Source organism: Vulpes lagopus, chromosome 3 (genome assembly GCF_018345385.1).
Source record: "Vulpes lagopus strain Blue_001 chromosome 3, ASM1834538v1, whole genome shotgun sequence".
Classification (NCBI taxonomy): Eukaryota; Metazoa; Chordata; class Mammalia; order Carnivora; family Canidae; genus Vulpes; species Vulpes lagopus.
The window spans coordinates 32697679-32725034 of NC_054826.1; the positions used below are offsets into that span (position 1 = coordinate 32697679).

Below are 27356 nucleotides of genomic sequence, written 5' to 3' on the forward strand. Positions count from 1 at the left end.
ACAATTATTACTTTTTATTTAAACGTTTTAGAAGATGAGTGGTAGAGCTCACAAAAGTTACCTCCAACAACAAAGTTGGAGAATTCTTTTTTAAAAAGAGTGGATACCAAATAACTTTTAGGAAGATAACACCTTATTAGCCTCTTACATTGTTGAAGAGAGCAAAAGAAGGCTTAAGATCTAAAGGATAAAAGTTTTATTTATAAACATGCTAAGGAATACATTAAAACAAACAAAAAACAAAAATAAGGAAAACATATTGTATCTTACAGGTTAAATCCTGTTATAAATGATTTCTATGGGACTCTATAGTCCCCTTCAACAGCATTTAAATAACAAAAACTCCATTACTGAAAGAGCTTGAATACTCCTTTGGAGCTGGCTATTACAGAATTTATCCTGCACATAAGGTATGCATGAAAAACATCCTGGAGAGACTTGGAATACCTGCAAACATGAAATTGTTTCTATAAGTTGCACTTATTGGTCTGGAACCCCCTTGACTGGGGTTCAATTACAACTTGAAGCTTGTCACCTTAGGGTAGGAGAACAATTTAAAGCCAAAGGGCACTTTGCTGTATTTAATTCATGTGGCTTCAAGTAGATTTCAGAAGTTTCTCCTCCATGCCAAACACCTATTGAGAATTAAAGAGCACATGAAACTTTCTAACCAAGTCCTAAGAATCTAGGTAATCATTACAGTGTCTATATACTGTTTTCTTAAAGCCACAGATTTTATTATAGAAAGGAGAAAGGTCATGGCATCGACAGATCAAGCACAGGACTTCTAGAATACTAAATTGTTTCTCTCTTGCTTCACAACCAATTATATCAGTGGGCTGCAAAATCATACAGAACCATAACAAAACTGTTAGTGTTTTGCATCATGTCCAATAAAGAGCAATATTTTTGCCTGAGTCTCCCATTAACCTTTATCTAGAGCTATTATTCTTGAACTTTCCATAAAAATTTCTTCTCAAATAATTTAATAATTCTAACAACTTAGAAGGGCAGTGTGAAGACCTGAATATTTCACCCAAGCAGTGAAGGCAACAAAACTCCTTTAAACCTGCTCTCCTGCCCAAATTTTATACACTAAAAGAATCCTTTCTCCTTCCCTTCTGCAGGGGTACCCAAAAGAGAGTGGCATTTCTTGGCCACCAAAAGTTTTGGGTTGAATCCTCTCAGTTCTTCAATGTTCTGACAAAGACCCTGGGCCTGTATATAGCTCATGCCTCTGGTAATTCAGTTTTGTTCTCAATGAGAGAGATCTCCAGCACAGGTAAGAGCAGCTGAAAGGCATCCTGAATATAGGAAGCACTGTTTGATGCCTGTCGAGATTGAGAAAAAGAAAATATCACAGTTACTTAAAAGGGAAAATATATTAAAAGACAACAACAACAAAAAAACAGATTAATTTGTACAATCTAACTGAATCTCTGGGCTGGCAAACAAAAGCACAAACTAACCACGTTAGTAAAAGTTACAGAGGCAAGAATGAAATAGCTCTTAAGAGATGACAGTACCAAAAACAAATGTCAGCATTTTTTGTCCAACTTGTCCATCAGAAATGGTAGCTATTCTTTCACATTCTGCTCAAATTCGGCATTTGAAGCTTATTTAATCCTTTACTAAATGCTAGAGTCTGTTACAACATTCTAGTCACTTACTCAAAGGACTCTGGAAGGCTATGAATCTTACACCAATAGGATTTTTAGTCCATTATGATAGCTCTTCTTCCATGAACCCAATACAATTAGTGAATACAAGACAGGTACTACAAATATGAACAAGGAAAACCGCTTTCAAAGATGATACAGTATAGATATATTTCTATCTGGCACAACAGACATAATTATGAGAAGCATCGTGGAATCACCATGCTCAAGAGTTTGCCAGACTTCATATATCTGACAAGTTCTGATCTTCCAGAAGAATAATAGAGAGTTCATTACATTAAGAAAAAAACATATAATTTCAAGGGCAAGGATGTTTCAAATATGTAATCAAGAACAATCAACTCCAAACAGCAATAAGGAAAGCCCATTAAGTGAGTTTACCTTTTTCGGATTTATCAATAGCATGTACTCCTATTTAAACCTTAATGTGACATTTGCTGCCAAATTTTCAACCAAAAGAGACCTCAGAGATCATCTAGTTAAATCTATTATATTGCACATAATGATAATGAGATTGTCAAGAAGGTAAATGCCTGGTCCAGAGTCATAAAGCAAATCAGGGGAGATCCAGGACAGGACTAGACTCCCGGTCTGCAAACTTCTCACCTATACCACTCTGCCATGTACTAAATCACTAACTTTTAAAAACATTGGTTAAGTGTTAATTATCAGAATAATTACCCTGATATTCAAGAAAACTGTGCAGCTAAGGAATTAAAGGCATTTCCTTGATAATTTTAAAAGAATTTAAAACTAAAGAAGTAACAGTCTAATAGTTAATTCTTTTCAATTCATATTTAAAACCTAACCAATTATCTCCCCTGACTTACATAAACACGTTTTAAACAGATCATCAAATGTTCAAATAGTTTACACAATTAATTTACAAGACAGAGTTTTTAAAACATGGCAGGCAGAAAGTGTCACACAAGGAGACAAATAATTGATCATATGATCTTACATCCCCCTTTTCCATGGACTTAAACCACCCACCTCCTTAAATCTAATGAACTGATGAGGATTCTATAAACACAGTACCTTTGATAAAACAAAGCAAATCTCTTGGCAAGGAAATGGCACAACAAAATGTTTTGTCTTGTTTTGTAACAAATCTCCCCTATATAAACTTTAGTCCTTTTGGAAGCAGTATTTGCCTGTTTGTCATTTTCAGCTCTTCAAGTCTATACCTGGTCTCCAGAAGGCGTTTCATTACTAAAGATTGTCCATCAGCTGCCAGTGGGTAGTACTAGCTACTGAAAGCCTACTGCTGCTTTGCAGTTCATGCAAGAGCTTCATCATTATGCTTTGTAATAATGAAAAGGGAATATGCATCAACTACACACCATTTTGGCCATACCTGCATCAGTATGGCTAAACTACCAATCTGGTGAAAAAAAACAAAAAACAAAAAAACAAAAATCAAAAAATAAAGACTGAAGAAGAGCTGATTAATAAAACATTATACCCTAAAAGTTAGAGACTTATAATTAACTACTAACCTCCAGAAATACTGCAGTGATTAGGGGATTAAGGATGTCTGCCTTTTCTTTGACCTAGAATAAAAAAAAATACATGGTTAAAGTGAGCACTGCAAATTAAAAAAACACAACAGTAGACGCAGTGTGATCCCACTTTGAAACATAAACACACACACACCCATACATAATATAAGTACAGAAAAAGTCTGGACTGAGAAAGAGCAAAATATAATCTCTGGAAGTGCTTTAAATTTCCTTTTATATTTTCCCATGCTGCCCAACTGACAGTGTATTCCTTTATAGTTTTGTTTTTGTTTTTTAAACAAAAACTCACACTCACTAATTTGGGCTATGCTCTTGATAAGTTTAAGAGCCTAGAATTTGCTGCCACACTGGCACTTAAATACTTATTACAAAGTGATTTTATTTTTTTGATTGAGGTATAAGTGACATACAACACCATACTAGTTTCAGGTGTACAACATGATTTGATATCTACATATATTATAAAATGATCACCACAATAAGTCTAGTTATTTATTTATTCATGAGAGACAGAGCGAGAGAGGCTGAGACATAGACAGAGGGAAAAGCAGGCTCTCCTTAGGGAGCCCAATGTGGGACTCAATCCCAGGATCCAGGGATCACACCCTGAGCTGAAGGCAGATGCTCAACCACTGAGCCATCCAGGCATCCCCAGTTGTAGGTGTTTTGTTTTGTTTTGTTTACTTTAAAAAGTATTCATTTTGGAGGAGGGGGTAGAAATGATACACATGACCAGAAACTTCAGAACAATTTTAAAATGGAACATGCAAATAAAGAACATGTGCTCAAAATATTCAATGGTTTTTAAGATGGGCTATGTGGAAAACATGGAAATAAATAATGGAAATTTAACACCGCCATGTGTTAGCACCTTATAGTTGATTTGCTGGGTTAAAGTATCTTTATGAAACACATGGAAAGATTTGGCCTCAGAAGATTAACTTCAGGAATCCCAGAAGCTCTTTTAAAGACAATATTATGGAATAAAGAGATAATCCCAGGATTATCCCTTATAGGAATAATCTAAACTCATAAAGTAAGAAAAATTAATTTGGGCTATGCTCTTGATAAGTTTAAGAGCCTAGAATTTGCTGCCACACTGGCACTTAAATACTTATTACAAAGTGATTTTATTTTTTTGATTGAGGTATAAGTGACATACAACACCATACTAGTTTCAGGTGTACAACATGATTTGATATCTACATATATTATAAAATGATCACCACAATAAGTCTAGTTAACATGTGTCACCATAGTTAGAAAAATATTTTTCCTGTGATGAGAAGTTTTACGTTCTACTCAGCAACTTTCAAGTATATACTACATAATTATTAACTATAGTCATTATGCTGTACTTTACATCCCCATGACCTATTTAAAACTGGAGTTTTATACCTTTACATCCCCTTTACTCATTCTCGCCTCCCTTCACTCCCCCACCTCTGGCAACCACCAATCTGTTCTCTGTATCTATAACTTGGTTTTACTACAAAGTGATTTTATTTACTCATTTAAAATGCCTTGATTTGATCCTAATTCATGGTTACTGATTTCTGATCGTATTCTACAGTTTACACACCTTCAGTAAATTTTTACAATTCCTTTAAAAAGGAAAAAAATTACTTTAGCTGTTTTAATTACAACTCTCCTCTTGGTTGGCAACTGTAGAGTATAAGGATTGCCACAATCTAAGTAAGGCACTGCTCCCTAAAACTACAGCCAAACTTTGGGGGCTTTATTTTAGCAAAGTCTACATTTCCAGTACAGATATCAAAGAGTAGCAGAATATATACTGCAGATTTCATAAAAAGAGAAAACAAAAATAGATTGCAAAAATCTGCTAGACACAGAAAATATGATCCAAAAACTCACACGAAAATGTGTAATGCCCCAAAAAGATAAAAGATCTTGTAAAAGAAGAACCAAGTTGAAGATTTGCACATCTTGATTACAAAGCTACAGTAATCAAGACAATATGGCACTGGTATATGGATACACACACATAAAATCAACAAACAGAAATGAGAGTTTAAACCAGTTTATCTATGGTTAAATTATTTTACCATTCAACAGGGAAATGCTTTTCAACAAATGGTGCTAAGGCAACTGGATATCCACATGCAAAAGAAGGAAGGTGAAACCCCACTTCACAATGGATCATTGACATAAATGAGCTACAACAAAACTCTCAGAGGAAAACACAGAGGAGTACATCTTCATGATCTTGGATTAGGCAACGATTAGTACTGAACGGTGATAAAAGACAATGATGACAAACTGGACTTTTCAATATTAAAAACTTCTGTGCAGAGACACTACCAAGAAAGTGAAAAGACAACCCATGGCCTGGAAGAAAAGACATGCGTATCATGTATCTGATAAAGGAACTTGTACCCAGAATATATAAGGCATTCCTAAAACTCAGTAATAAATAGTAAGTAATAAAAAGGCAAATAATTAAAATAATAAATGACAAAAAGTAATGAAATAATCCAATTTATAAAATAATTTTTAAAAATAACTCTATTTGAAAGTAGGAAAAACTAGAAGACATTTCTCTAAAGAAGACATACATATGGCCAACAGTACATGAAAAGAAGTTCAACATCATTAGCCATCAGGGAAATGCAAATAAAAGCTGCAATGAAATACCATTCATACACTGTTCAAACAATGAACAATAGCAAGTGTTGAAGAGATTGTGGAGAAATTGGAACTTTCATACACTGCTACCAAGAACGTAAAACGATAGTTACTTTGTAAAACAGTCTGCGAATTCTTCAATGGTCCATAACACCCATATGACCCAGCAATTTTACTCCTACCTATACACCTAAGAGAAATGAAAACACACATGCATGTTTGTAGCAACATTCATTATAGCTGAAAAATGGAAATAATCCAAATGTCTATGAATTAATAAACAAAAATAAAATGTATATGTCAGGGTGCCTGGGTGGTTCAGCGGTTGAGCATCTGCCTTCAGCTCAGGTCATGATCCTGGAGTCCCAGGATCGAGTCTCACATTGGGCTCCCTGCAGGGAGCCTGCTTCTCCCTCTTCTATGTCTCTGCCTCTCTCTCTGTGTCTCTCATGAATAAATAAATAAAACCTTTAAAAAAATGTGTATATCCATAAAATAGATTATTTGGTAATAAAAACAAGTACGGATACATGCTACAATGTGGATGAACCTCAAATACATTAGGCTAACTGAAAGAAATCAGACACAAAATATCACATGATGTATGACCCCATACATATGAAATGTCCAGAATAGGTAAATCTAGAGATGGAAAGCATGTTAGTGTTGCTTAGGGCTAGTAGAATGTGGAGGGGAAGAGAATGCAAGTGGCTGCTGAAGGCATGAGGTTTTCTGAAGGATGAGGAAACCATCTAAAATTAGATTAAGGTCACAGTTGCACAACTCTGTAAATATATTAAAATCAATCTACTAAATGGTACACCTGAAATGGGAAAATTTTATGGTATGAAAATCTTAATAGAACTGTTTTTAAAAAGCCCAAAGAACAGACATTAGCCCAATAAGAGGCAAGAATTCTTACCCCAGCAGTTGTTAGGCAAGTGGTGAACTCTTTAGACAGAGAAGACAACTCTTTACACAACACAATTGTCATCCTAGGAAAGAAGTGAGCAAAGTCAGGAGGGTTCCTTGTTTTTGTTTTTTTTTTTTTAAATAAGCATATTTAACAACTATAAGAAAACAAATCATTCCTGGGAGTAAATGTGAAAGAGGAAAGCTTTTTTTAAAGGGAAACATGCCTTCATCAGTTACCTAATTTGGGGACCCATTTGAGCAAGCATTCATGCTACAGAAAGAGGTTTAGTCCTTGGAAAAACATTTTTCTGCAAAATCCTCTAGGAAGTACTAGATTTTCAAGTTATATCAAAGGAAATAACTAAAATACATTTTAAGGAAATAAGGTAGTACTTAAAAGATACTACATTCTGTTCACGAATGTAGTTAAAGTAAATATGCATTCATTCATTCAACAAATATTTATTGGAAGTCTTCTATTTACCAGGTACTGTCCTAAGCATTGCGGATATATCAGTAAACAAGTGAAAGCCCAGTTTCCATGGATTCTAACTTACTTGATAATTAGCAGGGAGACTATACATATGTGTGTTTATACACACATATACCTACTGTACACATACACATATACGTATATGTATACATGTAAACCCAGATATATAAGTAAAAAAGTGGAAGTAGCCACTTTTCCAAAGAACAGGCTACTCTGGGAGTGTAAGTCCCTCATCTTAAGGATGTTAAGACAAAACCAACCCCCTGTTGTGGGATGTTGCAGAGCAGTGAAGCTGTAGGTGAAGAAGGGGTCTGGAAAACATCAAGGGCCCTTCCCAATCCTAACAAACTCGACACTACTACACATTTTTTTTCTAATGAAAATTCTCATTATTTAATTAGATTTATTTAGAAAGCAGTCCTTTTTTGTCTCTTGTGACTATCTACTTAATATTATTTCTGAAATTTTTATTCCAAATCAGCAATATGGTGGGAAAGGGGCTTAGAGATTTAGCCTGGCCTGGGATTAAATCCCAGTCTGCACAAGCTAGGTAGATTATTTCATTTGAGTGTTTCCTCATTTATTTTATTTATTTATTTTTTTTTATTCTGTGTGTGTGTGTGTGTGTGTTTCCTCATTTTTTTAAAGCTGGACTAATCACTTATCTTTAGAGTTGTTATAAAAGTTAGAAATGATACACGTAAGTCCCTTAGCAGTCCCTTAGAGCCTAGGACATAATCAACATTCAATAATGGGTATAACCATTATTAAGAATTGAGGTTTTAGAACTATTCTGTTTTTACTTTTGTAAAATTTTATTTTTATTAAAACTAATAACGTGAGACCTAGTTTTCAGATTATCAATAAAAATTAATTAATAAAACAATCAGTTAATAAAAACATTTATAATGCAGAGTTATGGCTCAGTGAAAAGAACCCCTCGGGCTACTTAATAACTAAAACCCAAAATGAACAAACCTCTAACCTGTGGATGGTACAATGTGAATAGCACCTTTTTGAGAGGAACGTTTCTTAAACTTTGGAAAGAAGCTGAGAAAACTCTGAGCAACTTGTATCTTTTATAGGGATACTCTTTATACTTACTGGGAAAGAGTTCTGCTTCTTTCTATGGCTGTCACTTCCTGCTTCTGGCCATGAAGAACCAGAGCCGCTGTTTTGTGAAACAGTTCAATTGAGCAGGCAGTCAGCTCTGCTAGGCTCCGGATTGCAAATGCATGTATATCCTGAACGGAAAAACAAGACAAAGCACTGTTTTTTTATTTTTTTGGGTTTTTTAGCCCAGAGGAAATGACATCACTTTGCTTCTCTCATCCTGTAGGATTTGGTATCTTGAAAGCAGCAGAGACCAATGGCTGCCCTTCAATAAACCTCTTCTACCACAGCAGTGAGGTCTTTTAACAACTGGACTCAAAATTACAAAAACAGTAGCTTCCGTGAAGTCAGGTGTGACCATGTGACCATGTTTTGGCCAAAAGATTTAGATCAAAAGTGTCTTGTTGCAGCTTCTGGGAACTTTCCCCATAATATAACACACACCCTTAGTCTCTTTTCCTCCACTCCTTCTTTCATTCCATAGTCTGGAACAAGGTTGCTGCTATACTCTTGGATTGCAAGGGTGAAATGACGAGTAGTGGTGCAACAAAGAGAAGGTGCCTGCATCCCTGATTGTGATACCCACATCTCCACACCGTTAAAAGAGAAAAAAAAGGTTTAACTGCTCTGATACCTCTATTGAATTTTTACTGATTTGCTCAATTTTTTCTGTTTCCAACTGTTTCTCTCCATCTTCCTTCTCTTCTGATGGCTTGGCCAGAGATGTACTGATCCATTCGTAGGCAGTATTCCTTGCCTAAATAAGAAAAAGATTACTGCCCATCAACAGTTCAATTCAGCTCACCAAGAGGTAACAGTATGCATTGTGCACCTACCAGGAACATGTTAGCATCATAGCTAGCATCATGTAAGTCAATGCTCTGTTCTCACCCAAACATACATTTATCATACATGTATCTACTTACCTTACCACTTCTCTTAGAACACCTAACACTACTGTTCACTCATTCCTTGTTGAAATTCTCTAATCCTTTGGCCTTTTTGAAAACTGGGTAAAATTTACATAAAGTGCACAAATTTTCAGCACACAATTCAAGAAATGTTTACATGCATATGTGCCTTTGTAACTGTGACCCAGATCAAGATACAGAACATTCCCATCACCCCACAACAGAAGGTCCCCTCATGCCCATCCCTAAACCCTTGCCCAAAGGTAATCACTCTTCTGTCTCACTGTAAATTATTTTACCCATCCTTAAATGCATACAAATGAAATCTTAAGTCCATTCTAATTTGTGTCTGACTTGTTATGCCTAACATACTGTCTGTTAAATCCATCCATGCTGTTGCAAGCACCAGCAGCTCATTCTTATTTCTTGCCGTGTGGTAGTTCATTTTATACATATATCATAATTTACCATTGTCCTGATAATGGGCCTTTGAGTTGCTTCTTGTTTTGACTTTTATAATACCACCATCTTCCAGTTCTGCCTCCCCCCTTATAAGCATTCCTACTCAGACTCTTGTATGTTAGATCCTTATTTTTCAGCCCCTTAAATACCAGCATCACCTGGAGTTCTAGCCTGGCTCTCTACTTGCCTAACCCAACTCCCTCTTCCCTTTGCCCATTCTTTTTCTATAATTTTAAATATTCCCTACCTGCTGCTGACTCCTAAATCCTTATTTCCAGCACTGACCTCTCAGGAAAACAACACATTCCAGCTGCTTACTGGACATATGTATCAGGATATTTCATAGACTGATCATTCCTCTTCTCTTCAATGGCTCCCCATCAACTAGACCATGTTCTTTCATGATTGAAGAAGTACCCATGACCTAGACCTCCAGCTTCATCTCTGACCACTTTAATTTTAAGATCTAATAATAATGACCTATAAATATGCCTGTTCTTCACTCATGCTATTCCCTTAGGTTAAAATGCCCTTCCCCACCCTCTTCTTTTCTCCAAATAAAGGTAGCTCTTAGTTTTCTTTCAATCCTCCACCCAGACAGTGTTTCTTCCAGGTAACTTTCAAAACGTTCCAGGAGACTGGGCACCCAAACAACTCTTTTCTGCGTGTCCACAGTCCCCTGAGTTCCCATTCATCTTAGTACTTACCAAAATTAAATGTGTCTATCTCCTATACAAACATTGCTATAGGATAGTTACAGACTGTCTTACTTGGATTTGCACACCCACTATCCAGCACACTACAAAGGACACCTACTGTTTTTATCTAGCCAGCATCCATATCTCCTTTCTCTTGGTAGTAGGTTCCAGATTTTTCTCAGTTCCTGTGGTTCGGGTGGGGTTGCTTCCATCCTCTGGTTCCAAGGGTTGGCAAACAATTCAGGTTTTTACCAAGAATATTAATCCCCCTGTCCATACAGTGATTACTTCATGGATGGAAAAGTGACCCCAACCCAGGTCAATGGGCATTAGCCTCAGGACAACTGATAAAATTATTGGGGAAGGGAAGCCTTCCTTCTGTTGGGAGTTATTCAACTGGAAAAAAGTTACCCTTAAGTTGTCAGTAGTCATCCTACCACCATGTGGAAAAGATTCTCTAAGAATAAAGCCAAACTAAAAGAACACAGAGTCAAGAGACTGGTGTGGGGACTGGGGTGGGGATAGGTGGGTAGAGAGCCATGCCTGAAGTCAGTCTTGCCCCTTGATATTCTGGTTTCTTGAGCTAATGAGTGCCCCCTTTTTTCCTAAGCCAGTCTGACTGGAGTTTCTGTCATTTGCAACTGAGTGTGTCCTGGCATCTAAGAAAAGGTTTATTGTCATTAAATGAAGGTACCCACTCGAGGACCTCTATATGGACAGAATGTGCTCAGAGCTGTAACCAGGCAATAGGAATCCACGTAAGATTAGGAGAGTCATTCCAGCTGAGAACTGAGAGTCCCACGCAGGCTACATCATGAACGAGCTAGAGCAGAATCTATGTACCCAGATAATTCATTTCAAGGTTCTTTCTCCTATGACACAGGAACTCCCATAGAGTTCAGCTATGAACACCTTCAAGAACAATCTGGCTCTGATCTATAACTCCCCTATGCATTAAATCCTCAAATTAGGGGGATCCCTGGGTGGCTCAGCGGTTCAGCACCTGCCTTTGGCCCAGGGTGTGATCCTGGAGACCCAGGGCGTGATCCTGGAGACCCGGGATCGAGTCCCATGTTGGGCTCCCTGCATGGAGCCTGCTTCTCTCTCTGCCTGTGTCTCTGCCTTTCTCTGTCTATCATGAATGAATAAATAAGTTAAATCTTAAAAAAAAAAAAAAAAAAAAACTCAAGTTAAATAATAATAATTGTATAAAAGATCGGAAACAAGAAAACCCGAAGTGTGCTAAGAAAACTGTGAAGCAACTAGTAAAACCAGAGCAGGCAGTGCATTTATTCAGTTCATCCATTACAAATATTTACTACACACTGTCCTAAGTGCTGGGAACAGTAGCGACTAATATAATATAAATATTACTCTAGTGCAGAAACATAGCAAGAAACAAATAAGTGAAGAAAATAAAATAGAGAGATGGAGAGTGTGGACTGGATGAGAAGGCAAACTAGGTTTGGATGGTCAGGAGGGATCTTGAGACGTGATACCTGAGCTGAAATCTGAAGTTTAAAAGTTTAAAATGCAAATATTTAGAAAATGAGTGTTGTAAGCAGAGGGAAGTCAGGTGGGTGTACTCAAGGAAAAGAAGGAAGACCAATACGGGAAAAGCATGGTAGAAGATGAGGTTGGAGTGGTGAGATTTTTAGAGAAAAGGACAGTGAGAGATGAGGCTGGAAAGAATCCTAAGAGATGACTAATACTCTAAATAAGTATGGGAAATGTTCTGCAATTCCTTTCAAGAAATAAAACGAGAGCAAAACCAGGGATTGATTTATCTTGGATTAAAAGAAGGAAGAAGGGGATCCCTGGGTGGCTCAGCGATTTAGCGTCTGGCTTTGGCCCAGGGTGTGATCTTGGAGACCCCAGATCAAGTCCCACAACAGGCTCCCTGCATGGAGCCTGCTTCTCCCTCTGCCTGTGTCTCTGCCTCTGTCTCTCTCTGTCTCTATGAATAAATAAATAAAATCTTTAAAAAATAAAAAAATAAAATTTAAAAAAATAATAATAATAATATCTAAAAGCAGAAGGGAAAATGGAACGGATGGGAATTATATAGTTTTGACTTTTCAGAAACTTGACAATACTCTATATATTTGAAAATTAACATGGGGGAAAGCAAATAAATCATACATTCTTTCCAGAGGTTGGTTTTATAGTAGCGTGGGCAAAGAAATGAAACTAATTCAGATGCATAAAGAACTGAGGAAATAAGGACGTGTGCTAATGTTGGAAAATTGGATTTCTCACTGTGTTAAAAGAGAGATACAAAAGTGTCATGAGGAAAGGCAAAGCAGGAAGAACCATGTAGAGGTGGACTGAAATTAGAGTTACCAGGGTGAACTCAAATCTCTAACGTATGTACAATATACAAATATAGGGGTGTGTGTATCTGAATACATTTCCTAGCTCTGCCCACAGGGCCTGGAAGCAAAGACACCCCAGCAGTGATGAGCTCCCACATGTTAGCCTGTAATACTAAAAAGAAACCATGGCTCCTTGAAGAAATGGCTAATTCCAGGGCTGGCATATGGAAGGTACAAAGTGAGTCCAAGATATCCTGTTATGCCAGAAAATAAGGAAATACTCCAAACAATGGTAAGTGCATGTCACACAGGAGTCCATATGAAGGACAACTTGAATACCAAAATAATTTAAAACCGTAATGAATTACAAACCAAAGGAAAGAAACAGAAACCCATGAGATCATATTAAGTAACAGATAATAAATGAATAAACAAGAGAAGGGAGAACTCTTAAACTCTTAACTAGAGTAGAATGCCAAGAGCCAACTGATAAATGTGGGGCGAGTGCTGGGGTTAAAACAAATCATCATTTTGCAACCATCACTGGAAACACTGGTGCAGCAAGAATCACAGATGCTAAATAGAGAAGGGAAATTATGATGAGGATCAGGGTATCTGTCTTATGTCTCTGCACAGAAAGTTTATTAGTAACAGAGGGAGTCAATCTTAACCACACAGTGAGAAATCAGGCAACAAGGCACAATGAGGGGAAGATGTGCCTTGGGTCCTGTGCATTGGGTGTGACAACATGGGAAAGATACATCATCACTTAGGAAGTAGCTTGCTTGGAAATGCATAACCTGACGTTAATCGTGAGATCAGACAAACCCAAATGAGGAATACTCTATTTTTATACACAGGGGAAGAGAAATTTGTATTTCTCATAATAAAAAATAAGGAAAAGTGGGGAACTACTCCAGATGAAGACAGGCTGAAAGTACATGACAACTAAACACAATCTGTGATCATGTACTACCTCCAATGTTAGAGGAAAAAGTTTAATACAAAGGATATCGTTGGGCCAGTTGCCAAAACCAGAATGTGGTCAAGTGGACAACAGATTAAGTAAAAAATGGTATCAGGGGCGCCTGCGGGTTCAGTCAGTTAAGCATCTGCTTTCAGCTCAGGTCATGATCCCAGGATCCCAGGATCAAGCCCCACATTGGGTTCCCTGCTCAGAGGTGAGTCTGCTTCTCCCTCTCCCTCTGCTGCTCCCCCTGCTCCTACTCTCACTCTCTCTCTAATAAATAAAATCTTTTTTAAAATATAGTATCAATGTTAAGTTTACTGTGGTGATAACTACCGTGGTGACATAAGGGTATATCCACATTCTCAGCAGATACATACTAACATATTTATGACTAAAGTGCTATCGTATACACAATTAATTCCCCAAAATAGTCCCAATAATAACAATGTGCATGCATGAGCATGTGTGTATGTTTGTGTAGTGCTGTATGGGGGGAAGGGGAAGAAGGGGAGATGAAGGGGAAGGGATAGGAGAGGGAATGAGAGAACAAAGGCTCAGACATGACTGATGAAATGTATGAAGTAAAATATTACTAATAGGCGTACCTGCATAAAAGATACATGAATGTTATTTCCTTTATCTGTGCAATCTTTCTCTAAGTTTGACATTATTTCCAATTCAAAAAACACTATGATGATTCATGTCAGAAAGTGCTGTAGTCAAGTACTACAGTTGAGATGAGGAAGATGAGTGCCTAGGGGATGATCTAAAAAGTTCCTTGGGGAATGCAGCATTTTAAATGGAGATGGGAGAGTGGGATAACAAATCTAGCATCACATTCCTTACCCTGCAGTATCCAGATAACTGTAATGGCTGTCCTGGCCAGGCAGCAGTGTGTACCTGCTGCTAACTAATCCGAAAATGTATCTGGAGATTTTGAGAGGAGGGTACAGAGGCAGCAAGCAGCCCAAGACCCAGTGGAGAGTGTCCCATGAGTTGGCAGTAGCATATATGCTATAGGTGTACTGCTCTGGAAACAGACCCTCCCTACCCACTTTGACTAAAGCCCTTCCATGTTCCAAGTGCGTGAAGGTAAGTCAGACATCGCCATCAAAGACCAAGGCCTAAAAGCTGTGGGATTTTCATTTTCACGTGCTAAAAGGTCACTGGGCTCTGGGAAATGATAACCTCCATTCAAGCCATAAGGGCAGGGGCCACATTCCATTATCTCTAAATCACTCAGAGACCTAAGAACAGGAAGACCCCAATAGAGGCTAGCCACTGGGAAAACGAAGGCTGGGGAGCACCGCCAATGCTGTGGTCTCATGTGAGCTTTCAGATAAGCAAGCATTCCAAATGAAAACAGCTGAGGATGGCAGATGTGTGGGGCAGGCTCCACTGGGGAGGGCAGATGTGAGATCTGCATGTTAACCTGGGAATCCAGGAGGCAGGCAGAAGATAGAGAACTCAGGATATATACCCAATTTCGTGACATCCTTGCCAGGAAGCTAGAATCTTATATTCTTCATCCGGTAAATTGACATAAGTAAAAAAACGAAAATCACCAAGAAGTAATAACTTACCTTGGTAAGTTTCTCAGGTTTGGAGGAGACATGCAGCTGGGAAAATAGCTCTGTTATTTCTTTGGTAAAGTCTTCGTCATCTAAAAACAAAACAAAAACCAAGTCCCATGTAAGACGCAGCAGAAAGACTGATGGAGTGGGTAGGTGCTGAGGAGGAAGAGGAAAGGCACGGCAGGAACAGCAGCAGCAATTTAAATGAGGAACGTGCTTCAGTACTTACAGAATCTTCTATAGATACCAATGAATTCTTTCGATGGGCTTATAAAAAGTGTCATTATCCCATTTTAGAGATAAAGAAACTAGGCCTTTAAGTGGTTAATTTACTTCCCCCAAATCTCATAGCATAGATTAGGAGGCAAACATTGGCCTTCCCACCCCAGTCCAAATCCTGTGCTCTTTATATTCCAGATGTATGAATGAGAACTGGTGAAAGCAGTACTATGCCTGTGTTTTGAAGAAAGTGGAGTCAGGACATAAAACATGAATACAACTTAGCCAAGAGACAAGGAAATCTCAGTGAAAAAAGTAATAGAGGCAGAGGTGAAAGAAAGCATGGCAATAAGTTTAACATGTTTGGGAGTGCTATGTAAGGGAGAGGTAAGAATAAAGCTAGAAAGTTAAGGAGAATCCAGGTAAAAGAGGGCCTTAAAAACAACAGTGAGGAATTCAAACTTTTTATTGAGGGAATGAGGAGATGCTGAATGATTTTTAAGAGAGACAGATATGTCCAATTTAAATTTTAGAAAGATCCACTGGCGCACGGTGAAGGATGAACTGAAATGGGAACAAGAGGGGGGCAGGGGGAGTGGGCAGGGAGGCTGAGGCAATGATCGGGGATACAGGTGGAAATAATGATGGATAAGAAGAAAGGAAGAGGAAAAGGGATCCCAGAATGTTGGAAGGAGGAAAGAAAGCTGTTGGTTAAGAAGCCTGAGAGATGATGGGAAACATAGAATATTTGTATTTGAGAAACATACAGGCAAACAGGTAAAGTCAATATAAACAAAAAAACATACACACACAAATAGCAAAAAATGCTGTTTTCCTTTCCACTCATCTAAATCTTACTGAATTTTCTCAGATCAAGGAAGGCTTCTCTCAACTGTACAATGTAGGGAGACTCTTGTATATAGAAATCTTCTAGCACTTACAATCTCTAAGTGTATTTCTGAGTCACCAGTTCATGGTTTACCAGGGCAAATTATTACTGCTTTATACCTGTTTTTTCCCCCAAAACCCTTAGAAAAAAAAATTCCATCTTCATTCTTCTCTCTCCATCTGCTATCCTTTTACCTTTCTCTCTTGGTGTTCAAGACAAAATTCAAATGGTTTGGTGATCCCAGGTGTAATATGGCCTGGGAAAAGCTGATCTCCTTAATACTACAGCTGTCACTACATAAATCCTCTTAGCAGCTCCTAATCAAATCCCACTATCTAAAAACCTAAAATCTGACAGGCATTTTGTTTTTCTAGCAAAGCTTCTAAATTATATGGGAGCAAGGGAGTATCTGAATCTATACTGGGATGCATATACCCCAAGGAGTTCACAAAATAACCCAATAGAGTACTGGGAGGGGGGGGGGGGATAACTTTTATTTTTGGGCAGCAGTGTGTACCTGCTGCTAACTAAACCATCCTTTAAAAACTTCTATTTTAGAGTATACTTTAGAATGTAAGTAATATATTATCATAGTAGTACGTATATATAAACAGCAAACGTACATACATTAGGTCTAAGTAATAGACCAAAATCTTTTACTGCTAAGGATTGATCCAAAAATGTTTGGAGATCGTGTCTCATGTACTTCCTTCAGACCTAAGTATAAAATGTAGTTGTTGCATTAGGATAAAAGTGCGAGGATGGAAATGAGGTAGGGCTAGTGTTTTGGAGGGATTCAGGAGAGGCTAGAGTCTCCCTCTGAGGCAAAGGGATCAGATGCATAAGATAGAGGGGCAAGAGCTAAGTCTGTTGATGTAAAGTAAAGATGTCAGCATCACCAGAACCAGATTCTATGGTTTTCTCTCCCCTCTGCTACCACTGCCTTTTTTTTTTTTTTTAATATTTTCATTGAGATATAATACCAAGATCAGTGTTGCGTTTTTATCCAAAAATCCCTGGAGAAAACTGTTGGGGAGCGTAATGTGCAGCACTTGGGTGCCTTCTTTTCAGAGTCCTGATCTCTAGCAAACAGGTAGGGGAGAAAAATGTCATAGACACAAATCCATCTGTTCAGAAATGCCATTAGAGTCCTCAGAATGGTATTTAAAGATCAGGATTTCTGATTACTATGCAAAGCCAGATGTTGACTAAATTGAGCAAATACTGTTAATGGTATTATGTACAAATAAATAAAGTTTATAAATAACTGGGATTGCCACATTAGGGCTTAGTTAGGAACAATAGAGCAACTTACGCAAAACAAAATTAATTTATGGATTTCCTGCTAAGCATAGATCTTTATTTACTTATCACACCCTAATAATGAAAATAGCAGTCACCATCTGTTGAGTGCTTACCATGTGTCACACCTTAAATATTTCATTTAGTCCTTACAACAACCTGAGAGGAATTAGCATCCTTTTCTTACAACTGAGAAAACAGAAGTTGAATGTTAAGGAATTTTCCAAGGTCACATGGCTTAGGAAACAGCAGATCTTGATTATGAACCCAGGTCTAACTCCAAAACCCATCCTTCTATCCATCATGCTATACTGTCTTCTCAGTACTTCAGGGAAGCTTTAAAAACTTATACTCAAGAGCCATTTCATACCAGGACCAGGATTTTTACATAGAATATATAGCAAAATGTTATATAACCAGCCAATGTGACTTCTTAGAATGCAGTGAAAAACAAAAATGGGAACAAAAAGAGGAAGTTTTTCTTAGTATAGAATCCATACATTCTACTTTACTTCCCTCTCTCATAAGAAAGGCCCTAAGACTCACTCAAAGTGCCCTTTTAATACACAACTTGAATAAGACTGGTTTCCGGGACACCTGGGTGAGTGGTTGAGGTCTGCCTTTGGCTCGGGGCGTGGTCCTGGAGTCCCAGGATCAAGTCCCACATCGGGCTCCTTGCATGGGGTCTGCTTCTCCCCTCTCCCTATGTCTCTGCCTCTCTCTCTCTCTCTCTGCTTCTCTGTCTCTCATGAATAAATAAATAAAATCTTAAAAAAAAAAAAGACTGGTTTCCAACCAAAGCTGATTAAAGATAGATAGTAAGATTCAGAGGGTATTATAAGCAAGCTCACTGATAAAGAGAATTAAAAGATGGGCAGATTAATGCACAAAAGAACACAAACATGCACAATTCTGAAAAGCAATAGAGACATTTCTAAAAGACTAGCATTTTAGGATAATGTAACATAGTAGTTCTCAAAAACATTTTGGTCTCAGGACCCCTTTATATTCTTAAAACTTTTTGAGAACCCCATAGAGTTTTTTAAATATAAGCTATATACCTGTCCACACTTATTATATTAAAACTTAAAACTGAAATGTTTGAAGTATTTAATTCTTTAAACACACTTGTTGACATAAAATTTTTAAGAAAAACAAATATATTTTCCAAAAAAGAAAAACTTTAGTGAGATCAATACCATTGTTTTATATCTTTGCAAATCTCTTTAATGCCTAGCTTAAAGACAGCTGGATTCTTGTATCTGCTTATACATTCAATGTGTTCTGATATATTATTCTAAGCACATGAAGAAAATTCAAGCTCACATAGTTGGAAAGATGAGAATGATTTTAATAGCCTCTGCACATAATTGTGGATATTCTTTAATACTACACCAAAGTTCAACAAATTGTTATTTCTTAAAAGTTAGTTACAATGTACAACCTGAAATCATATCATAAAATTTTGAATTCAGTTACATTAAATCAAAATTTACTGGTCTCTCTTGCCCACGTATGACTTTGTAACATCACCCAACATCACCGGTAAGTCATCCAGAAAATACTGGTTCTCTGAATTATGCAGATCTAAACGCTGACACATTTGAATACCCCTAGGAGATCAAATTTGTTACTATCACCACCAATTTTATCAAAAAAATCTGTAAGCAATGGGAAGCTGTCAAGCTCACTACAATAACAAACAAGTTTTACAAAATTCTAAATTTTGCATAATTTAAATTTTACTAGCCACAAATATTTCTTTCCTTAAGGTGTCCTGAAGGCTTATTTCATTCATTTTTAAGAAAATATTTACCAAATATCTAATTCTGAACAGTCTGTGTGACTGCAATCTTTTTATATAAAAACTGTGTTCCATGAAAAAAACAGGTACTCTAGCTTACAACCCAAACAATAACAGTACTTCTCCATGAGACAACTTCCATACCATTCACACAAAATATGAAAAATAAGTGTATTCAAGGGTCAAGCCTTAGTAAGATTAATCATTGTTACTGCTTCATGAGACAAGGTTAAATGAACTAGCACTTTAAAAAATTTTATCTATTTTTTTTTCTTACTATGAATGCATGGCAGCTGTAAACAGCATTAGTACAGTTTGATACCACTGTCTTGATCTGTTAAGACACCAGTAATTTAATCACCACTGCTCTTGCACCATCAGTACAAATATCAAAATAATAAATTAAAAAAAAAAATCTTGGTATTATGATGCAAAGAGTTTTGACATATGGATTCCCTGAAGAAATCCTAGGGACCAAGAATCTGTAGACCCCACTTTTCAAACCACTGACTTAATCTACCATATGGGTAATTGGCCCATGTGTCTTGATGGACACTGAGGGAATTTTTCTAGTCACTTTTAATGTTTACAACTCATTTCATTTATTAAAAAAGGCAAAAAAAAAAACTGTATTAAGTCTAGTAAAAAAATGGTCAGTGTTTAAAACATATTAGAAATATTTCCAGCTAAACTTTAAAATAAAACAATTCTTAAAAGCTTAAGATTCAGCTGACTAGAAATTACATTTTATGTAAACTACCTTGTTTCCTGATAATTTTGCAAAAATGAGTAGTTACTAATATTTTCTGGAGTATGCAGACACTAGGAATATGGCATAAAAAAACTATCGAAAATAAAAAATACAAATTATCACCTACATTTGGGATAACTGCCACCTTGCATGCCTGATTTCAAGATGAAGACAGGGATCACAGAATTTAGAGAGGCACAGGAGCAGTATCTAGGGATATAAAAGAAGCTCACAGGGATGACCAGCCTGACTGAGGCAAGAATCTAACAAGGGTGACTCTCTAACCAAAAAAGCAGGCAGATCTGTGAGTCCAAGATGAGACCTTGGGGAAGTCGCGAACAGTTTGGGGGGGCAGGAGCAGGGAGTGGGGCAAAGATATGCACATAAGGCCAACTGCTCACATCAATACCTAGTCAGGGGCAAGGCAGCAAAAAGTAAAATCAGATTAGCGTAACTGGAGAAAAAATAATTTATTTCGAGGGCAAAACACTGCATATAAACATGCTACATCCCTTCCACTCAAATGTTAGATTTTCATATTACCTTTTTTCTCTTCTTCCTCTTCCTCACAGAACTCTGCTAGAGAAAATGCTTCCTTGAGTTGCTCCAATTCAAGTTTTAGAGTCTGTAGTTCTTCTCCACTTAAAGAATTAAGAATAGATTTCACCTGAATAGATACAAAATAATAAGCTGTGAGAGTACAAAACAAAGAGAAAAACATTTTAAACACTTTAAATAGCCTCAAAAAGAGGCTATAGACCAAATTAAAATAAAAATTATGAGTTCATCAGCCAATACAAACTATTCCTTAAGAACCTTAATACAGAGGCAAGCCATTACAGAAAGGTAGGGAGAAATTATATTAAAAAAAAAAATAGAAGCCAGAAACATCCAGAAATTATTAGTGCTTAACAATTGCTAAGAAATTAGGGGGAAATTAAACAGTTTTGAATCAATTAAAAACTAGCAGGTAATTGTATCCAAATTGGCAGCATAAGCCAGAGAGACTACAAAAAAAAAAAAAAAAAAAAAAAAAAAAAAAGACTAACACAAAGGCACAATACAGATGTGCTATTAAGACCTCTTGGTGAACCTGTCCTTTTCTGTTTAAATTAAAAATAGTAACACCCGACTAATTCTATTTCTAGCAAGTAGTTCAAACATTAGTTTGTTTTGCTACAGTATTTTTTTTTTTTATTTGCTATAGTATTTTTAAAGAGTTTCCAGGCTCCATGTGAAATACATTTCACCTTCCAATTGTACAGAGAGGAAACTATGCAGCACTCCTTTGCTGGGAGACCATCCATCTGAAATCATTGGTTTGGAATTACCTTTATTTCACTTTCTCGCGAAAGCATCTCCAGAGCTTCCAGATGCGAAAGGCCTTGAAATTCATCAAAGAGGAGCCCATAATGAGTTTTCTTGTCCGTTTCCAAGGTAACCTCATTGGAGGTCCATAGCTCTTCTTTCTCCTTTGCCTCTCGTAAAACCTGAAAAAAAGGTGGAGGAGTACCCTGCAGTCAGTAATGAGAGCTCAAGGGTGAGTTCTGAGAGCTGAGGAAGCAAAGCTGAGATGGTAACAGGACAGAGTGCTACCCTTTCATTCCTGGCACTGCAATTCAAATCTGATAGGCTAAGGAGCTGCTGGGAAAAAAATGGTCACACATAATTTGATCCTGGACAGGGTAAATAACACCCAAGGAACCAGGTGTTTCTCTGAAAATGCTTTAAACATTAATGTACTCAACAGCTCTGAAAGGGCTTGTCACCTTCTACTACACTGAGAGGAGGCTCCTGCAGAAAAGAAAGAGGAGGAGAAGAAAAAAAAAGGGGGCATTTCTCTAAGCATTAGAACTCTCACCAGCCACCTCCCACCCAAAACAAGCTTTACTGAAAATTCTTCAAAAGGAAATACTAACAAGGTCTACCATAGGCAAAAATACAGATCAAAACAGAAACATGAAGTAAACAGGTAAATACAACAGTACCTGAGACAATGTAGAATTCCGGTTCATCAGACCCTTGGTTCTTTTAAATCCAGGATCCCCTTCTGCTATTACATCCATTGTCTTTTTCCCAATGAATTCTAAGGCATCCAAACCCCCACTGATCACGCTCTTTCCCTAGGAAACACATTCAACTCCATTACAGTAATACTGAAAAAAGACATCTGCATGTTTTGATTATATAAAATAGTGGCTCCAATACCAAGCACTGGCAAGAATGTGGAGCAATTAAAACAATCATCCACTGCTTGTGGAATGTAAACAGGTTTAAACAGTTTGGACAACTGTATGTCAGTATCTACTACAGGGGACCATATGAAAATCCTGTGACCCAGCAATTTTACACATGGTTGCATACTCAACAGAAATGTGTACAGAGGCTCATCAAAAGACATATAAAATGGAGCAGCCCAGGTGACTCAGCGGCTTAGCACTGCCTTCAGCCCAGGGCGTGATCGAGTTCCACATCGGGCTCCTTACATGGAGCCTACTTCTCCCTCTGCCTGTGTCTCTGCCTCTCTCTCGGTGTCTCTCATGAATAAATAAATAAATAAATAAATCTTTAAAAAAAAAAAAAAAACCACTATATTCACAGAGTACAGTCCACCATCCATTTTACTCACTGTGGTTTGAACAGCAGTAGAGATGGTTGAAAATACACCAAATGGCCCAATCAATGAGGAAGAGTTTGCATTCTCATTGGCATTTGTCTCTCCTATAAAAGGAAGAGGATGTGTCAACATGAGGGATGATCCAAAATAGTTTTGGCTTATTAGCATCTATGTGAAATTTTAAAAGTTTGACCTTGCTTCCTATACACAGGGTAGCCTGAGCCTTTTTTGTTTTATTAAACTATTTACCTATTTTAAAATGAAAACTAACATAGTTTTTTTCATTTTCATTTCATTTCCAAAATAAAATCCAGTCTTTTGAACTACTGATATATGTAACAATACATTACACACTACATGATTCCATATACATGATCTTCTGGACAAGATCAAACTTTAGGCAAAAAATAGATTAGCAATCGCCAAAATTTGAGAGTAAGTGATAGGTAGGACCACAAAGGGGCATGAATAGTCTTCTGGGGGTGATGAAAATATTCTTATATTTTGATTACACAAACACATAGAGGAAATATTCTATACTGTATAATCACAATGGACTGTGATTATACTGTATAAACAGGATGTTATGTTCGTTGAAATACGTAAACTATATACCTAAAAAGTAAGTTTTACTGTATATAAATTATACATTTACATGTAATTTTTATATAATTAATTATAAATCAATAAATCTGACTTTTAAAAATATGGCCTATTTTAAATTTTATCCTAGAAAATTATGCTTATTGGAGAAAAAAAAGTGAGACCATCAAAGAGAGACAAGAATGAAAGACAATAAAGCCCCCGAGAGATGGAGAAAGCAAAACCAGGGCCTGAAAAACTTCCTGTTTTCTGGTCCCAGGCCATCTTGATCCCTGGTTATAATTTTGTCTTTTGTGGCTTAAGTGAGAATACACTGATCAAAGCAGGTATCCAAAATTAAATTTCACCCTCATAAAAATTCAAATACACAAAAAAATAACCTTCTAAAACTAAACACGTTAACATATTTTTCATATCACAACAGAGTCAAATTCAGCTAACCCTTCTTGGGCTCTTACTCATTTGTGCCAAACACAATGCTAGGCAATTCTTGTATTCTATATTCATGGCCTTATTTAATGTTTGTAACAGTCCTCTGACATACATCATCCCACTTCACAGATGACTAAAGTGGCTAAAGGACACAGAACTCGGTTAGAGGAAGATTCCAAACCCCATTCTCACCAGTACCATGATGCCCCAAACATCAGACACTCAATAAATATGTACTGAAAAATTGGCTCAACTGTTCCATTTGACCCATAATTCTAGGTCTTCAGTTTCCATATACTGACCTGCTGCATACTGGACTTCAGTTGAAATTTCACTGGGACTAGGAATTCCAAGAGAAGTCTCTGCCTTCTCAATGACATTTGAAATACCTTGTCCTAATGAGAAAAATGGTAACATTTTTCAAAAATCATAAACTGAAGAAACAAACCAAAAACAATCCTGCAGATTTTTTTTAAAGATTTTATTTATTCATAGAGATGCAGAGAGAGAGAGAGGCAGAGACACAGGCAGAGGGAGAAGCAGGCTCCATGCAGAGAGCCCGACGTGGGACTCAATCCAGGGTCTCCAGGATCACGCCCTGGGCTGCAGGCAGCGCTAAACCACTGCGCAACGGGGGCTGCCCAATCTTACAGATTTTTAAAGTCACTATGGCCACAGACACGTTATACTGACCATACACAACTGATGTTCATTTCCATAATATTAACAAAAAAACAAAACAAAAAAACAAACTTGATTTACCACCACACAATAGTTTTAAATTAACAATGTCTGGTTAATGAGAAAACAAGAAACTCTAATAAGAAATGCTAATGAGAAAATGCTGCAAATTCTAGGTATACTACAAATCAGCCCATCATTCCTAACAAATTCTCAAACTACAAAGCCCTTAAGTAAACATGGAAGAGGAATTAGGTCATTTTCAATACAGATCTGTAGCAACATATACCCAAAAACTGATAAAATGGTGGATGATCTTACCTACTGTAGCTACTGTAGCTGAGGCTGAAGAGAGTAAGGACTTGCCCCAGCTGCCCCAATATCCCCATCCAGTCTGAGGTACATCTTTGGAAACAGTCTCCTGTTCTTCCCAGTAGGCAGAAAAACAAAAGGCAAAAGAAAAGGGAAAAAAAATAAAGAATAAGAGAGAATACAGAGAAGGTATCTAATTAGCCAAAAGTAAAAGTAAAAAAAAAAAAAAAAAAAAAAAAAAAAGCCCAAGTACAGGTGAAAAAATAGGTATTATTAAGCTAAAGAATTGTACTGCTTGCCTGACATCACTTGCATTTAGGCACCATGTAGCACAGGCATTTATACTCATGCCTTACTCATAAAGGCATTTATAAAACTGAAAAGATTGTGTTTTACGGCTTTTAAAGAAAAGAAATAGATACAATATCCAAATTCCTTTTAGCTCTAACTTTTAATCCCAGTGTTTTAAAAGATACTCTACTTTGCCTACAGCCTGTGATGCCTCAACAGGGAGAACTTCTGAAGTCTCAAGGTCACTGGAAGGTTTGGACTCTGGTCTTTTCCTAGTGATAGCTGCAAGCTCTGATTTATTCTCTGGCTTGGCACTTTGGTCAACGAACTCAGAATTCTCGGCCAGCTCACAGTTCCCATCTTCAAGGGTGGAGGTTGCTTCGGTTACCACTGGTGTCTCAGTATCATCTTTATCTGACATGATTAGATCATTGCCTGGTAAAATAAAAGTCAAAGAAAAAAATTAACCTTATAGGCTTTTTTGATTTGTTTAAGCTTTTCATTTTGAGATTATCATAGAGTTACATGCAGGTTTAAGAAATACAGACAGATCTGTATATCCTCCATTCAGTTTCTTCCAATGGCAACCACTTGCATAACCACAGTCTAATATGACAACCAGAAAATTAATACAACCATCTTCAGATTTCATCAGTTTTACAGGCACTCATGTACATGTATTTAGTTCTAAGACATTTTATCATACATATAGATGTGTGTGACCATCTACACACTCAGGCTACAGAAAAGTTCAATCCCAAGGATCCCTTGTGTTGTCTTTTTTCAGTCACATCCCCCCGACCCCACCCCCACCAACCCAGAGCAACCCCTAATCTGTTCTCCATCTCAATACGAGACACTATATAAATGGATTCATACAGTATGTGACCTTTTGAGATTAACTATTTTCACTCAGCCTAAGTCCTTCAAGATCCATCCAAATTGTTTTATCAATAGTTTCTTTCCCTTTTTTTTTTTTTTTTTTTTTTGCTGAGTAGTATTCCTTGTATGGATGTATTTTAGTTTTACCATTTACCCATTGAAGGATATCTGGGCTGTTCCTGGTTTGGGGCTATTACAAACAAAACAGCTAAAAATATTAACATACAGGTTTTTGTGGGAACATAGCTTTTATTTATCTGAAAAAAATGACCAAGAGTATAACTTCTAGATCATGTTAAGTACTTGTTCAGTTTTATAAGAACTGCCACTCTTTCCCAGAGTAGCTGTACCATTTTATATTACCACAAGTGATGTATGAGTGATCAAGTTTCTCAGCATTCTCACCGGCATCTGGTGATTTTTTTTTTCCTTTTTTGAGCCATTCTGATTAGGTGTGTAATAATTTCACTGTAGCTTTAAGCTGTATTTCTCTAATGGCTAATGACACAGAACATCTTTTTTCATGTGCTTATTTACCATCTGCATATCTACTTCAGTGAAATACCTATTTGTATCTTTTACTCATATTCTAGTTGGATTTATTTTGTTGAGGTTTTTTTTGTTGGTTTTTTGTTTGTTTGTTTGTTTTTCTGTTTTGAGAACTCTTTATATATTCTGGATTCAAGTTCTTAGTCAGATATGTGGTTTGGAAATATTTTATCCTAGCCTGTAGTTTATCTTTTCATCTTCACAGGGCCTTTCACAGAGCAAAAGTTTTTCATTTCAATGAGGTACAATTTATCAATTTTTCCATTTGTTGATTGTCATTAAAAAACCTTAGTCATTATTTCTACCTCAATTTGTAAGTTAAATTATAAAATTTAAGCCATGAGATAGAATCTAAATCAACCAGCTTTTGAATAGCAATGTTAACCAATTTAATCCCTTCCATAAGTACGGCTCTTTGGCAATTAAAGCCAAGATACTACTGGTGTTTTTTTACAAGAAGCAGATGCTGGTTTCCAAGACAACCTAGTATTACCAAAAGAGAAATAAATGTATCTCACACATACACACTTATACCAAAGCCTTAGGTGTATATATAAGCATTTATTTTATACCAATATTTACCAGGTGCAGAATTAGACCCAATCCAAACCATCAATATGTTTCCAATGTAGTAGAAAAGACAGACATTAAGAACTAAGACAGCTTGGCAGGGGCACCAGGGTGGCTCAGTCAGTTAAGTGTCCAACTCTTGATTTTGGCTCAGG

The 27356-nt window shown here is 37.0% G+C and overlaps 1 protein-coding gene across 1 annotated transcript; it reads right to left on the reverse strand.

The window, feature by feature from the left end:
- FAM114A2 (family with sequence similarity 114 member A2) lies at positions 1–25635 on the reverse strand. Its single transcript, XM_041750049.1, is given in 14 exon segments — positions 1–1243; positions 1245–1331; positions 3179–3232; positions 6771–6843; positions 8361–8500; positions 9004–9126; positions 15309–15388; positions 20808–20931; positions 21596–21754; positions 22253–22387; positions 22894–22985; positions 24219–24311; positions 24919–25018; positions 25400–25635. Coding segments are annotated over 14 exon segments (1533 nt in total). The 5' UTR covers positions 25622–25635; the 3' UTR covers positions 1–1192.
- Positions 25636–27356: the final 1721 nt, after the last annotated feature.